Consider the following 12,620-nt stretch of genomic DNA (forward strand, 5'->3'; position numbering starts at 1 on the left):
CTAAGTAATGTTTTTGCATTGGGAAAAACACACCCTTTCCAATCAAAACCTATCTACCAGGCCAGGTGTAGTGGCTCACCCCTGTAATCCCAGCAATTTTGGAGGCCAAAGTGGGAGGATTGCATGAGCCCAGGAATTCAAGACCAGAGTGGGCAACATAGAGAGACCGTGTCTCTACCAAAAAAAAAAAAAAACAACACACAACCCTATCTGCCAGGTACTGTTTCACCAGGGGCCTGTTCTTTGCCAAGTAATGGCAACCTAATATAATACACGAACATGCATGACGCGTCTGCTAGTGCTGCAGCTTACGGAAAACATTCCTGCCGCAACACGAGATCAGGAATTTATGAAAGGACCCCAGAGGTGGTGGGACTAGTGTGAGTTCCAAATGTTTTTACATTTAAAGAAACTGATTTTGAAATGTGCAAGTACACTCTGAAGCACTGGGAGTGTGCTCTGAAGCAAGAATGCACCAGGTGGGGGACAGATGCCCACAGGAGACGCCCGTCCCAGCACCAGCCACTTATGACGTCACATGAGCCTGTGATGCAAGCTGGCTGGAGAACTGATGTTGGCCACCCCCCAACTCCAGTTGTGGGTTACCACCGGGGCCAGTATGATTAGATATCCTAATCACAAAAAGGAAGTCAGAAATCTGGATTGTTATGAGAAATGCTAGGTTTCTATTTTTTGTTTCTTTTTTACAGACAGGGTCTCCCTCTGTTGCTCAGGCTGGAGGGCAGTGGTATGGTCATCGCTCACTGGAAACTTGAACTCCTGAGCTCAAGGGATCTTCTCATCTCAGCCTCTGAAGCAGTTGGGATGACAGGTGCGTGCCACCAGCCAGCTAGTTTTTTTTCCATTTTTTATAGAGATGGGGTCTCACTATATTGCCCAGGTGGGTCTTAAACTCCTGGGCTGGTGATCCTCCTACTTTGGCCCCCAAAGTGCTGGGATTACAGGCATGAGCCACCGCACCCAGCCTGGTTTCTAATTTTTAAATACTAGGTTATTTAAACAAACAAAACACTGTAAGCAAAGCAAGATATCTGTGAACTGAGCTCATGGGCCTTTCAGGTCTGGACCTGCATCAGGTTGGGGAAGACTCAGGGATAGAATGAAAATCAGGACAAAATCAGTTAAGACCATGAAAACAAAAATGGATGGAAATTCCGCATTGGGTGGAAGGCCAGGTTATGAGAACAGGGCTTGCTAGATGAGTGCTTGACAGGCAAAAAAATCCGGAAGGAAGAACAGCTGGGCCAGGTTTAAACAGCCATCCTATAGCCTGGACACCAAACCCAGGTGGGATCAATGGGAATTCCCTCCTTCACCAGATGCTCGCCACACACCTGCTCCAGCCCAGGCACTACTCAGACGCCCAGGGTATGGTAGAGGATGAGGCAGAAAAAATGCTAGGCCCCATGAAGCTTGTACTCTAGTGAAGAAGGGACATAGACAGTAAACCAGTCAGTGAATAAACAAGAAAAAACAGACAGCAAGGAGGATGCCACAGAGAATTAAAACAGAGGAATCAGTAGAGAGAACCGGACAGCTACTTCAGATGGGTGTTCAGGAGAAGCGTCAGAGGGAGACTCGTTTGGGCTGGGACCAAGTGACAAGGACCTAGCCGGGCAGAGATCCAAGGGAAAAGCACTGTAACCACAGAGCACAGCCTCAATGGGCAGAGGCTAGGAGGCAGGGACGGGCTCGGGGCACTGCCTGGTCAGGTTAGAGGACTGACGATTCTTCACATTCTCAGGTTTCTTGCATCTTTGTGCAAACTTTTTCCTCTCAGCAAAATCTACCTCCCAATTCCAACCGACAAAACCCTTCGTCTTTCAGCACTGATTTCAAATGTTGACCTCCTTCATGAAATCTTTTCTGCATCTGCCCATAGGCTGTTCCTGCTGCCCTGCCCACCTCAGAGCTTTCCATTCTCAGAGCCAGTACCCCACACTGCACCCTGCTCTAGAGGTCCGATGCCATTTTGCTTTTGTTTTTTAAACTGAATCAATGCCATTCAGTCAAAACATGTATAAGGAACATATACCATGGGTTCTCCACCACTTCACAGAACTTTTGGGCGGTCCTGTATACTGTGAAGTGCTCAGCAGCATCCCTGGCCCCTCCCCACCAAGCTGTGACAACCAAAAATGTCTCCAGACATTGCCAAATGTCCCCTGAGGGCAAATCACCTCCAATGGAGAACCACTGACTTAGTAATTATTAATATATCGTATAATTTTAAAACCCAAGCTTTATCGATTTAGCTCCAAAGCCATATTTTACAAAGATTCATCTCTAGCAAAGCGTCCCATCCAATCTGTTAATAAGTATATTTGAAAGCCTTACCATGGTTTTTTCTCTTCCTTCAGCTAGTTTCCTCTTTTTATGGATGTGTTTATTACGATCAACTTCTACATCACCATACACGTTCGATACATCTTCAAGAAGAACCAGTGGAACTTGGCTAGGGGCATTAGGACCTAAGGACGGGGAAAAACACCAACACTTACAAATGAAGCAAGGAGGCCAGGAGCGGTGGCTCACGCCTGTAATCCCAGCACTTTGGGAGGCTGAGGCAGGTGGATTGCCTGAGCTCGGGAGTTCAAAACCAGCCTGGGCAACAGGGCAAAACCCCGTCTCTACTAAAAATACAAAACATTAGCTGGGCATGGCGGCATGCGCCTGTTAATCCCAGCTACTTGGGAGGCTGAGGCAGGAGAATTGCTTGAACCCGGGAGGCGGAGGTTGCAGTGAGCTGAGATCACGCCACTGCACTCCAGCCTGGGCGACAGAGCGAGACTTAAAAAATAAATAAATAAAATTTAAAAAAATTTAAAATGCAGCTAGGAAAAGAATACTTAAAATAAGGGAGAAGCTTACTCAACTGTCATGAGAAACGTCATTAAAAATATGTTCAGTGTGATCTCAACTAGGTAAACAAACAAGTATATGCACATAGAAAAAAAAGACTGTACAGATATATACCAAATTATTACAGACTCCCTGTCAGTAATAGAATACAAGTGACAGTTCCTTCTTTGTATTTGTTATGTATCTGCAAATTTTTTATAATGATCATGAGTCATTAAAGTACCATGAAAAGACTACCAAATTATATTTACATTATGGTTACAAATTCCAAACAAAATCTAAATATATGTAATATTATAAGGCAATATGTAAAAACGACTGCTGCATTATACTGGAAGGATTGTGGGTGATTTCACTCTTATTTCTATTTTTCAAATTTTCTACAGTATATTTATGCATAATATACTCTCTATATATAAAATGGATATTTTACTTAATAAATCTTTGCCTATTGTGGTCTTCATGAAATCTACTTAAATATGTTGTTAATATATATTTAAATATGTTGTAAATATGTGCCCACAATCATACCCAGCTAATATCTGTATTTTTAGTAGAGATGGGGTTTTACCACATTGGCCAGGCTGGTCTCAAACCCCTGATCTCAAGTGATTCACCGGCCTCACCTCCCAAAGCGCTGGGATTACAGGCGTGAGCCACAGCGCCCAGCCTGCTGTTATTTTCAAAATAGTGGCATTTGATATCTGTATTTAGTTGTGCAGTACCATTACACCCTTTGATACAGAAACTTTTAATGAAACATACTTACATAAAAACTACCAATTAAACCAAACTAAACAAAACTAAATCGCCAACGATAAAAAGGACTGGTACCACCCCACAGTTACTCGGATCCAGCAACAGTGGATAAACACTTTCATCTTCCTTACCATCCCCACAGTATGAACCGGCTTTTTGGACACTCTAAAATTTGTAAACCAACCTTGGAAGAGAGACGGCTGTATGCTGTTGACATACTGGAATGCATTCTTAAAGAAGACCAGCATGGTGGAATACACCACTTGGTTTTTATATTTTGCATGTGCTTCACTATCAAAGTTGTTCATGTATCTGCAGAGATCCTTCATTCTATGCAAAATATCTCCATAGCTTCTAAAAAGGAAGGAATGATGAAACTTATTCGATTACTCTGGGCTGGTCAGCAAAAAGTCTAAAGAAAAGCTCTGGTGGTACCATTACATGTACCAAATGTTGCCCTAGGCATGTACAACTATTCTTTATTGTCCAATATAAATGCTAACTTTTCCCTTCTGAATTAGGGTGGTGATCAAGATTTCATGACACAAACATGCTAAGTAGCTTCTCTTTTCTCTGAAGTAGCTAGGAGAGGTTCAAACACAACATCGTCTTAAGAGTTCATATTTCAGTTAGAAATCTGTTTTGTTTTTTTTTCTTTTTTGGAGACAGGGTCTCACTCTGTCACCCAGCTGGAGTGCAGTGGTATGATCTTGGCTCATCGTAGCCTCCACCTCCCTGGTTCAAGCGATTTTCTCATCTCAGCCTCCCGAGTAGCTGGGACTACAGGCACCCACCACCTCGCCTGGCTAATTTTTGTATTTTTAGTAGAGATGGGGTTTCACCATGTTGGCCAGGCTGGTCTCAAACTCCTGACCTCAAGTGATCTGCCCACCTCAGCCTCCCAAAGCACTGGAATTACAGGTGTGAGCCATCGTGCCCGGACAGAAATGTTTTGATAAAATGAAAAACCATCCTCTTTTGCATCAAGTATTGAGTGTCATAAAATTTGCCCAAAAACTATACCTACGCATTACACAGATTTAAAAAGCATGATTTTGTTTTTGTAAGGATCCAAAAGAATCAATAGACAATTCTGGAAATAAGCTATTTATTACCGTCTTCCTTTATCCATCTGCCATTCACATCTCATTCCAACAACATTCAAAATCTTAAACAACCTCTCCCAGGGGTCCACGATCTGGGATGATTTTTCCGTCAGCCCTTCTATTATGTACTTCTGAGAGCTACGTTTGCTAGGTGACATTAAATCAGATGTATCCTGGGCGCCTGAGAGGTAAGAAAAAAGTAGCCTACAATTAACATTATGACTTACTGTTGACATGGTACCTGATAAAGAAAGTCTGACTCCCCATGAAAACGCACAGAGCACAGAATTCCAACACATTTATGTTTTGTTCAAGGACCGACAACAGGCCACTGGTATGAGCAAGAAGTAATTTCCACTACTTCATCATGGTACATGTGTAATGTCGCATGCAATAACATTACAGTTCAGCCAGAAGACTGTTTTGATCAAGGGGTGGCATTGCTTCCAGAAAAGCCTCATCTTTTAACTCTAGTATTTTTTTTCTAGATACCATCTTTTGAAACACTCCCAAACTGGTAAGTATCCAGAGGAGAATAATCAGAACACTGAGGGGTTTCTGAATTTTGCAATATTACTAAAGCCTATTTAAATAAAAGTACAGGGTATTCCTACTTACCTTGATGCTGATTTTCTATTTGAGTAGACCTAGTGACATAATTGATATAAAATTCAGCTGCTTTGTTCAAGTACTTATATAATAAATTGGCAGGTAATCGAACATCATGGTTGTTAATTATTAGAGGAAGGACATCACAAACTGTTGGAGGAGAAAAAGAAGAAATAAATTAATTAGGTTGTCTACCCTAGAGTTCCGATAAATACAAAAGCTTTTAGAGTTCATTCGATGTAGTATCTCAAATATATAGGGGGAAAAATCCCTTATGACTCATGTATTCAAAATGTGCTGTGCAGAGAGACACCAGTGGCTGGAGTCAGGGAGGAAACACACAGGCAGTTCTATGCTGTGGGTGAGGGTCCAGTTCTTCCATTGAATTCAGATGTTTGTTTATTATGATGCTTCATACTTACATATACACTTATGCATATTCTTTCAGAGGTATCAAATCTTACATAACAAAAGTTTAGAAGTTGTTTAAAACGCTTTTTTTTTGAGATGGAGTCTCACTCTGCTACCAGGCTGGAGTGCAGTGGCGCTATCTTGGCTCACTGCAACCTCGGCCTCCTGGGTTCAAGCGATTCTCCTGCCTCAGCCTCCCTAGTAGCTGGGACTACAGGCATGTGCTACCACGCCCAGCTAATTTTTGTATTTTTAGTAGAGACAGGGTTTCACCATGTTGGCCAGGATGGTCTCGATCTCTTGACCTCGTGATCCAACTGCTTCGGCCTCCTTAAGTGCTGGGATTACAAGCGTGAGCCACCGTGCCCAGCTAAAATGCTTTCTAAATAAAAATAAGAACTTAAATGCCATAACACATAGAGCTCCTTTACCTTCCATATATGAGCTTATCCCTGAACCAACACTTAACCCAGCATATTAATTTACCATAGAAGTAATATAGAATATAATTTTCCTTACCAAATAATTTTCTAAAGCAGTTCACTGGAGATTCTTGTTCTTCAATAGTTTCAGCCTCTAACAGTGCCTCCCCAAGGCCAACCTATTTCAAAACAAAATTAATCATTTAAATGTGTTACAGCCTAAGTTGTCAGAACTGTATGAAGTAATGGGGCATTTTTTTTTACTCATCACAGTTTGTGTAATCGAACTTATCTGAGAAACAAATAATCACATTTTAAAGACTGGAAAATAAAAGAATGCACCAGCCACACACCCTAGAAGGCCAAATTCACCTGAACATCTGACCACTCTGTCTTGGTTATTCTCTTCACAATTAGCAAAATTCTAATTAACGATGAAAAAGAATTAACAAAATGTCTACAGAAATGTAAAGGAAGCAATGGAACTGGAGTTCAAATGATAATACAGAGGTAGAGAGATTTTCTAAGAAATAAAGAAACTAAGTTTATTCTCTACATGAAGATACATCAATATAGACAAAACGTATCACGTTCAAGATAAGTTCTCAGGAGTAGCCAGTCATACAGTCTGGCGTAGACTGGACAGAAAGGTCTGAGTTTTAAGGCTACCTTTCCATTACCGATGCCCTAGCATAGTAGATAGTTCTTTACCCAAATCCACCAAGACGTTGGTATCAACTTCCTTGCGACCACACAGGGATGCGCCACAGGAGTGGAAAAGTGTGAAAGATTACATCACACAGAAGGTGAAAGGTCAGAGTTATGACCAGAAAGTGTGCTGGGCTGAACAGTGCAACCAAATTCATATCCCCCCAGAACCTCAGAATGTGACCTCATATACCTCTTACCTTTTTTTAAAAAAAAAAGCATCTTTGTAGATATAATTAATTAAGATGAGGTCATAGTGGATTAGAAAGGCCCTCAATCCAATGACTAGTGTCCTTATAACATGGCCATGGAGGCTGAGGCGTGAGAATTGCTTGAAGGCAAGAGGTTGCAGTGAGCTGAGATCATGGCACTACACTGCTGCCTGGGCAACAGAGAAAGACTCTGCCCCAAAAAAAAAAAAAAAAAAAAAAAAAATGGCCATGTAGAGACACAGGCACAAAAGGAAGAAGATCATGTGATGATGGAGCAGAAATTGGAAGAGTGATGCAGCTGCCTGCCAGGGAATGCCAAAGATTGCTGACAACCATCAGAAGCCAGGGAGAGGTAAAGAAAGATTCTTCCCCAGAACCTTCAGAGGGAACACGGCTCTGCCAACACCTGGCTTTTAGACTTCTAGCTTCCAGAATTGTGAGAGCTCTTCTGTTGTTTTAAGCTACCCAGTTTGTGGTACTTTGTTATGGCAACCCTAGGAGACTAACACAAGCAGGTACGGAAATGATTAACCAGGGACAGACACCAGAAAATGGCATGGGAAAGAATAAGCCGCAGAGTATGAACGAATGCAGTGAATGGTTTGAAACCTGACACCTCACTGGCTATGGGAAGTTACTAAAACACAAAATGCTCAGTTTCGTCATCTGTAAAGTGGGATACCATTTACTTTAGGGGATTTAGGAAGATAGGACATACCTAGCACTTTCCCATGCCTGCCAATAGCACTCGATAATTATTACAGATGAAGGGAAGGCGCAGGAATAGAATGAAAATAGTCTCCATAGGGCAGAAGCACAGGAAAAACGCCTCTGTTAAGACTATAAACTCTACGCTAAATTCAAAAGCACACTGTAGAATACAATGGAAAAAGATTACTTTTAGCCATATGGATTGCAAATAAATAGTACTGTCAGAGCTTGGTGATTTTCCTGATAAAACAGCTTCTCCTGGAAACTTAGGAAATTTGGTAAAAAGAATGTCCTTTTAGCTTTACTAACAAAGAACCTTTTATTTCAGTTCAATCTTAACCAGTACTCTTCAGAAACTTCTGCTTTGTAGCTCCTCACCATACTGATGAGTCTGTTGATGACCCACTGTATTTTATATTAAAAGAAGGGGAAGAATCAAATCTCACCCCATGCTGCACCACCGTTTCAGGGAAGCGCCTCAAAAGTAGAAGCAACATTTCTGATCGTTCTAACGTGTTGAAGCATTGTTCCGTGACCTTGAGTAACATTTCACACTGGACCCGACCAGGAAGAGTTTCAAATAAACCTGTATGAAACATATTTCACTTTTAAAAGTTTCTTGCGGACAGAAAAGACTGCAGCAAAAGTGCTGAGTAAGGCATTTTCATATACAGAACAGTAAACACTACATGTGAAATCAATGCGGTTAAGTTTCACCTGCAACCTGGCAGCCTTTTGGGGCCGACAGTATCTGGCACAGGATGTTTGCTGAATAATGGTAAAATATTTGGAAGGCTGATCAAGTTCAAAAAACAATGATGTATGTGAATGGTCACAAGAATGCCTGTTGCAGGTTGAGATAGAGAGCATGTGCTTGTTGAAGTTCAAATGACCTATGCATCTACTTGCTATTTGATCTAGAATTTGAAATCTTTCATTGACTACAGCAACACAGAGAAGTTTAAAGAGAAAGCTTCTAAATTACTAAAAGCTTCTCTCCTGTTTTGTGGAGAGCTGGTTAATCTACAGCTGCTATCTGGTTACTGTAAAACCTGTTAAAAATATATACAATCGATTCCTCATCTCACTGATAAATCCATATACTTTAAAGAAGCTTAAAGGGTTCTAAGCAAGTCAAGGAACTGAGTGACATTATTATAGACTTTGGTTGCCAAGAATAAAACATACATATGGTTACCAATACCCCAGGTGTGACTTTTTTGTGTGTGAAATTACTATATATGATTTGGTATTCCCGAAATGGTAACTTATACACCATTATTCTTACTTCTTAAAAATTGGGTTTGTTTGTCCTGTGAATCATTCCTTAATGCTGATGTAATAATGCTGATTTCTCTCCACACCACCGGCTGGTCTGGGAAATTCACAAACCTATTTTTAAAATAAATACATTAAATTAAAATATCAAAGTCTATACAGTATCCAAAAGAAAAAACATTAGCATTTGGTGAAAAAGTTTCCTTTATTCCAAGTGAATGCTTAGACGTGCCAAAACAAACCAAAATAAAAATGTAAAAATAAGAGTTACTTGATTTATAAAAATGAGAGTACTCACATAAGTCTTTAGTGAGTTTTATAGGTGAAAAGACAAGTAACCATAATATAGAAAGAACTCCTGAAAGTCAACAAGAATAAAACAAACTATTTGAAGGAAAAAGTAGGCAAAGGCAAATCACAGAATACAACATAGCCAAAGAGAACAGTTGAAACAATACTGGACCTTATAAACAGTACGAGTAGTACAAATTTTTTTTTAAAATAGCAAGATACCATTTTCTCCTGTCACAGTGGCAAGAACTAAAAAGAGACTAATAATATCCAGTGTTGGGAAGGGTACGGGAAAACACACTCTTTATACACCACTGGTGGTAATGTAGACTGGGATAGCACATTTTGGAGAGTAATTTCACGGCGTATCAAATTTTCAAATGCGCATAAACTTTGACTATGAAAATGTCTTAGAATTTATTCCACAGAAAAACACCGAAATATGACTACAAAATTGTTCACACACCAAATACAATTTCAAATAATTTAAAACTATCTATTGAAATGTCTACCAAGAAAAGAGTGGCTATGACATACTACACAGGCATGAAAAGGAATGAAGTGGATCTCCACATACTGATATGGGAAGGAGTCCATGACAGTGAGTAAAGGAAACATGCTGCAGATCAGAGCAAGGGTAGTATGGTCTTCTCACTTTTGTAACCCCTTCTGCCCAAAACCCTATTTATGTATTATGTATATATATATATATAGATATACTGCCTGCAAAACTTAACTCTGGTTGAGTTCAGGAGGCACTTTCACTTTTTATTCTCTATAACAAGTAGTGTTTGAGTTTTTGTAATGAGCACATATTATTTCTAGAATAAATTATGAAACAGAAGTTTTAACAAGGATAAAACATAAGAATAATAAACTCTTCTGCAAAAGCCATGTCAGCAATTTATGGCAGGCCTGGACTCCTTACTAGGTTTGCTTTAGGTATCGAAGATGTAGATGAACTTGAAGATCTTCCCCCAACTCCTACTTCTGCAGAGAGAAACAAAACCTCGTGGAGAGATTCAGTGCAGTAAAAGTGATGTCAAGCGTCTCACTCACATGTCGTACAGCAGCCTCCCGGCGGTGGCGGTCCGCTCTGCATTCCGCTCGATGGTGTACATCTCATACTGCAACACACATCAGGTACCCTGGTCACTCACCCCTGCCCGGAAGGCTCCCAGCTCATTCAGCATCGCTCGTTGGTCCTCCCGCGGGAAGGGAGGGCCTGAGACTGGAGCTCCGCCTTGGTGACACAGCGCCACATACATGGCAGCCTTGCCATTGGGCTTAGAGTGTGACCCTGGGGTTCACTTGCAATCTCAGGCTCCCAGGATTAAGTGGGATAATGTTTCCAAAGTCGCAGGCCCCGAACAAACTGCTGCCATTATGATGAATGAAGGAGCGAATGGCCTTTTGCTAGTGGCGATCATGTGCTGTCTAGGCCAGATGGCACGCTGAGCCCCAGGGACCCAAGCACACCCGACCTCAAGTGGGGTCGGCCGTCTCTCAAGTACTGGGGAGAGGGCTCCTGGAAGGTGTAGGAGCAAGGCGGGTGAAAGGTGTAGGAGCAAGGTGCAGGATGGGAGGGGAGAGAGGACGGAGTGGGAGGGGAGAAAAGAGGGGGCCGGGCAGGAGGCGGCAGCCCCCAGACAGGCGCAGCTCTGGGCTGGGCGACTGGAGCACGCACCTCCCTGCAGAGCGGCCGCATGCACGGCCGGGACCTCACCTGGATGTTAAAGTCTGCCGGGTAGAGGCTGCGGGCCGTGATCAGCCACGCCTTGGCTGCCCACAGGTCCTGCGGGACCAACTCCCGGGCTCGCTGCACCAGGAACTCGCAGTCCCCCTGGGCCGACATGACCCGGGCGCTCTCCAGCCGCCAGCCCGAAGCGGCCGGAACGTCCGGCTCTGGACTCTCAGCCTCCACGGCCGCCACCGCCGCCGCCACCGCGGGGGAGGCTACTGCGCATGTCTGGAGGCGCGCGGAGGCTAGCAGCGTGGATCGGGAAAGCTTTTCCGGGTTTTGCGAGCAGTGTCCTCCCCTTGGCTCCTCGTTACCGCCCGGTCCCCTCCTCTTCTGAGAAGCCAGAGCATTTGAACTGCTTCCAGGTCACCTCCAAAATGCGGAGAAGTGGATTTTCAGTCCTGCGGGCTGCAGCGTGACCTTGGTGAAGTCAGGGAGCATGCGCGGGAGCGGGCAGGCGCTAGGCCACTTCGCCATTTCCATCCTCTGGGTATTGCTCAGTTTGGCGGGGGCGGAGGCGGGGGCGGGGAGACGGGCGGTTCCGGGGAATGGGCGGTCCCTGGGCGTCCCCCGGCGTGGAAGGCTGGGAAGAAGTTTGAGAGGAACAGCAGAGAGTGTCGGGGAGGCGGCGGGAAGCACCTTCCAGCCGGGCTGGCCTGAAACACCTTCCCCGGGGGCCGCTGCCTGCGACTCACTCCCCGGGCTTCGATTTACGCGAAAACTCCTGGGACTGGTGGGGGTGATCGTGCAAAGTGTGAGCTCGGGGGTTCCTTCTCTTTCCGAAATCCGTCCACGTTTTATTATTTCACCGGTTTCTCTAACAAACGTTTATTGAGCAATGAAGTACTTGGAAAGCGCTTTGGTGGATGCCCTTCGTGGTTGCTGCAAAGATGACTAAATCCCTGACCCAGCAAGGGTTTTAAATGTTTTAAATGTTCTGGACTTGAAACCCACAGAAAGATAACTACGCTATCATTATAATTATCTCCTCTAGCCAGAATCAATGTCCTTTTCACCAAAACTCCAGATTTGGAAAACATCTAGGAGATTCTCCATCTAAGAGATTCTGCTGCCTCGGTCTCTCGAGTAGCTGGGATTACAGGCGTCCACTACCACGCGCAAGCCCGGCTAATTTTTGTATTTTTAGTAGAGACAGGGTTTCACCATGTTGGCCAGGCTGGTGTGGAACTCCCGACCCCAGGTGATCCGCCCTCTTTCGCCTCCCAAAGTGCTGAAATTACAAGCATGAGCCACCGCGCTGGGCTTGAAAGCACTGTTTAATATCCCCTAATTATGCACAGAACAGCAGAACTGTATGATTACTTTATAGGCCAGGATTACTCAGTGATACAATTATTTTGGCTTTGTAGAATAGAAGAAGGTAGAAAATTGGATTTAAACAGAGCAGGATAATTTTTATCTTATAAAGTGTAGAGCATAAAAGCAGATTGCTAGCTTGAATTTTTAAAATTATTTCACTGATGTTAAT

General features: G+C 43.2%; 1 protein-coding gene across 7 annotated transcripts in view; it reads right to left on the reverse strand.

The window, feature by feature from the left end:
* The window catches only part of INTS10 (integrator complex subunit 10), a 34,655-nt gene extending 23,224 nt beyond the window's left edge, over positions 1-11,431 (reverse strand). For 2 of the 7 annotated variants that reach the window (XR_009214393.1, XM_058441980.1), the window contains exons 1-9: positions 11,117-11,431; positions 10,450-10,517; positions 9,110-9,213; positions 8,268-8,407; positions 6,288-6,369; positions 5,367-5,507; positions 4,758-4,929; positions 3,827-3,996; positions 2,359-2,492 (exon numbers count right to left, since the gene is read on the reverse strand). Coding sequence is in view for 6 of the 7 variants with exons in the window: in XM_058441980.1 (XP_058297963.1) it covers positions 2,359-2,492; positions 3,827-3,996; positions 4,758-4,929; positions 5,367-5,507; positions 6,288-6,369; positions 8,268-8,407; positions 9,110-9,213; positions 10,450-10,517; positions 11,117-11,245 (1,140 nt within the window). In the remaining variant the exon portion in view is untranslated. Of the gene's footprint in view, positions 1-2,358; positions 2,493-3,826; positions 3,997-4,757; positions 4,930-5,366; positions 5,508-6,287; positions 6,370-8,267; positions 8,408-9,109; positions 9,214-10,318; positions 10,430-10,449; positions 10,518-11,116 lie in introns of those variants that run through there. The other 5 variants (XM_032162324.2, XM_032162325.2, XM_032162323.2 and 2 more) reach the window with 4 other exon arrangements.
* Positions 11,432-12,620: the final 1,189 nt, after the last annotated feature.

Source organism: Hylobates moloch, unplaced genomic scaffold, assembly GCF_009828535.3.
Source record: "Hylobates moloch isolate HMO894 unplaced genomic scaffold, HMol_V3 SCAFFOLD_8, whole genome shotgun sequence".
Taxonomy (NCBI): domain Eukaryota; kingdom Metazoa; phylum Chordata; class Mammalia; order Primates; family Hylobatidae; genus Hylobates; species Hylobates moloch.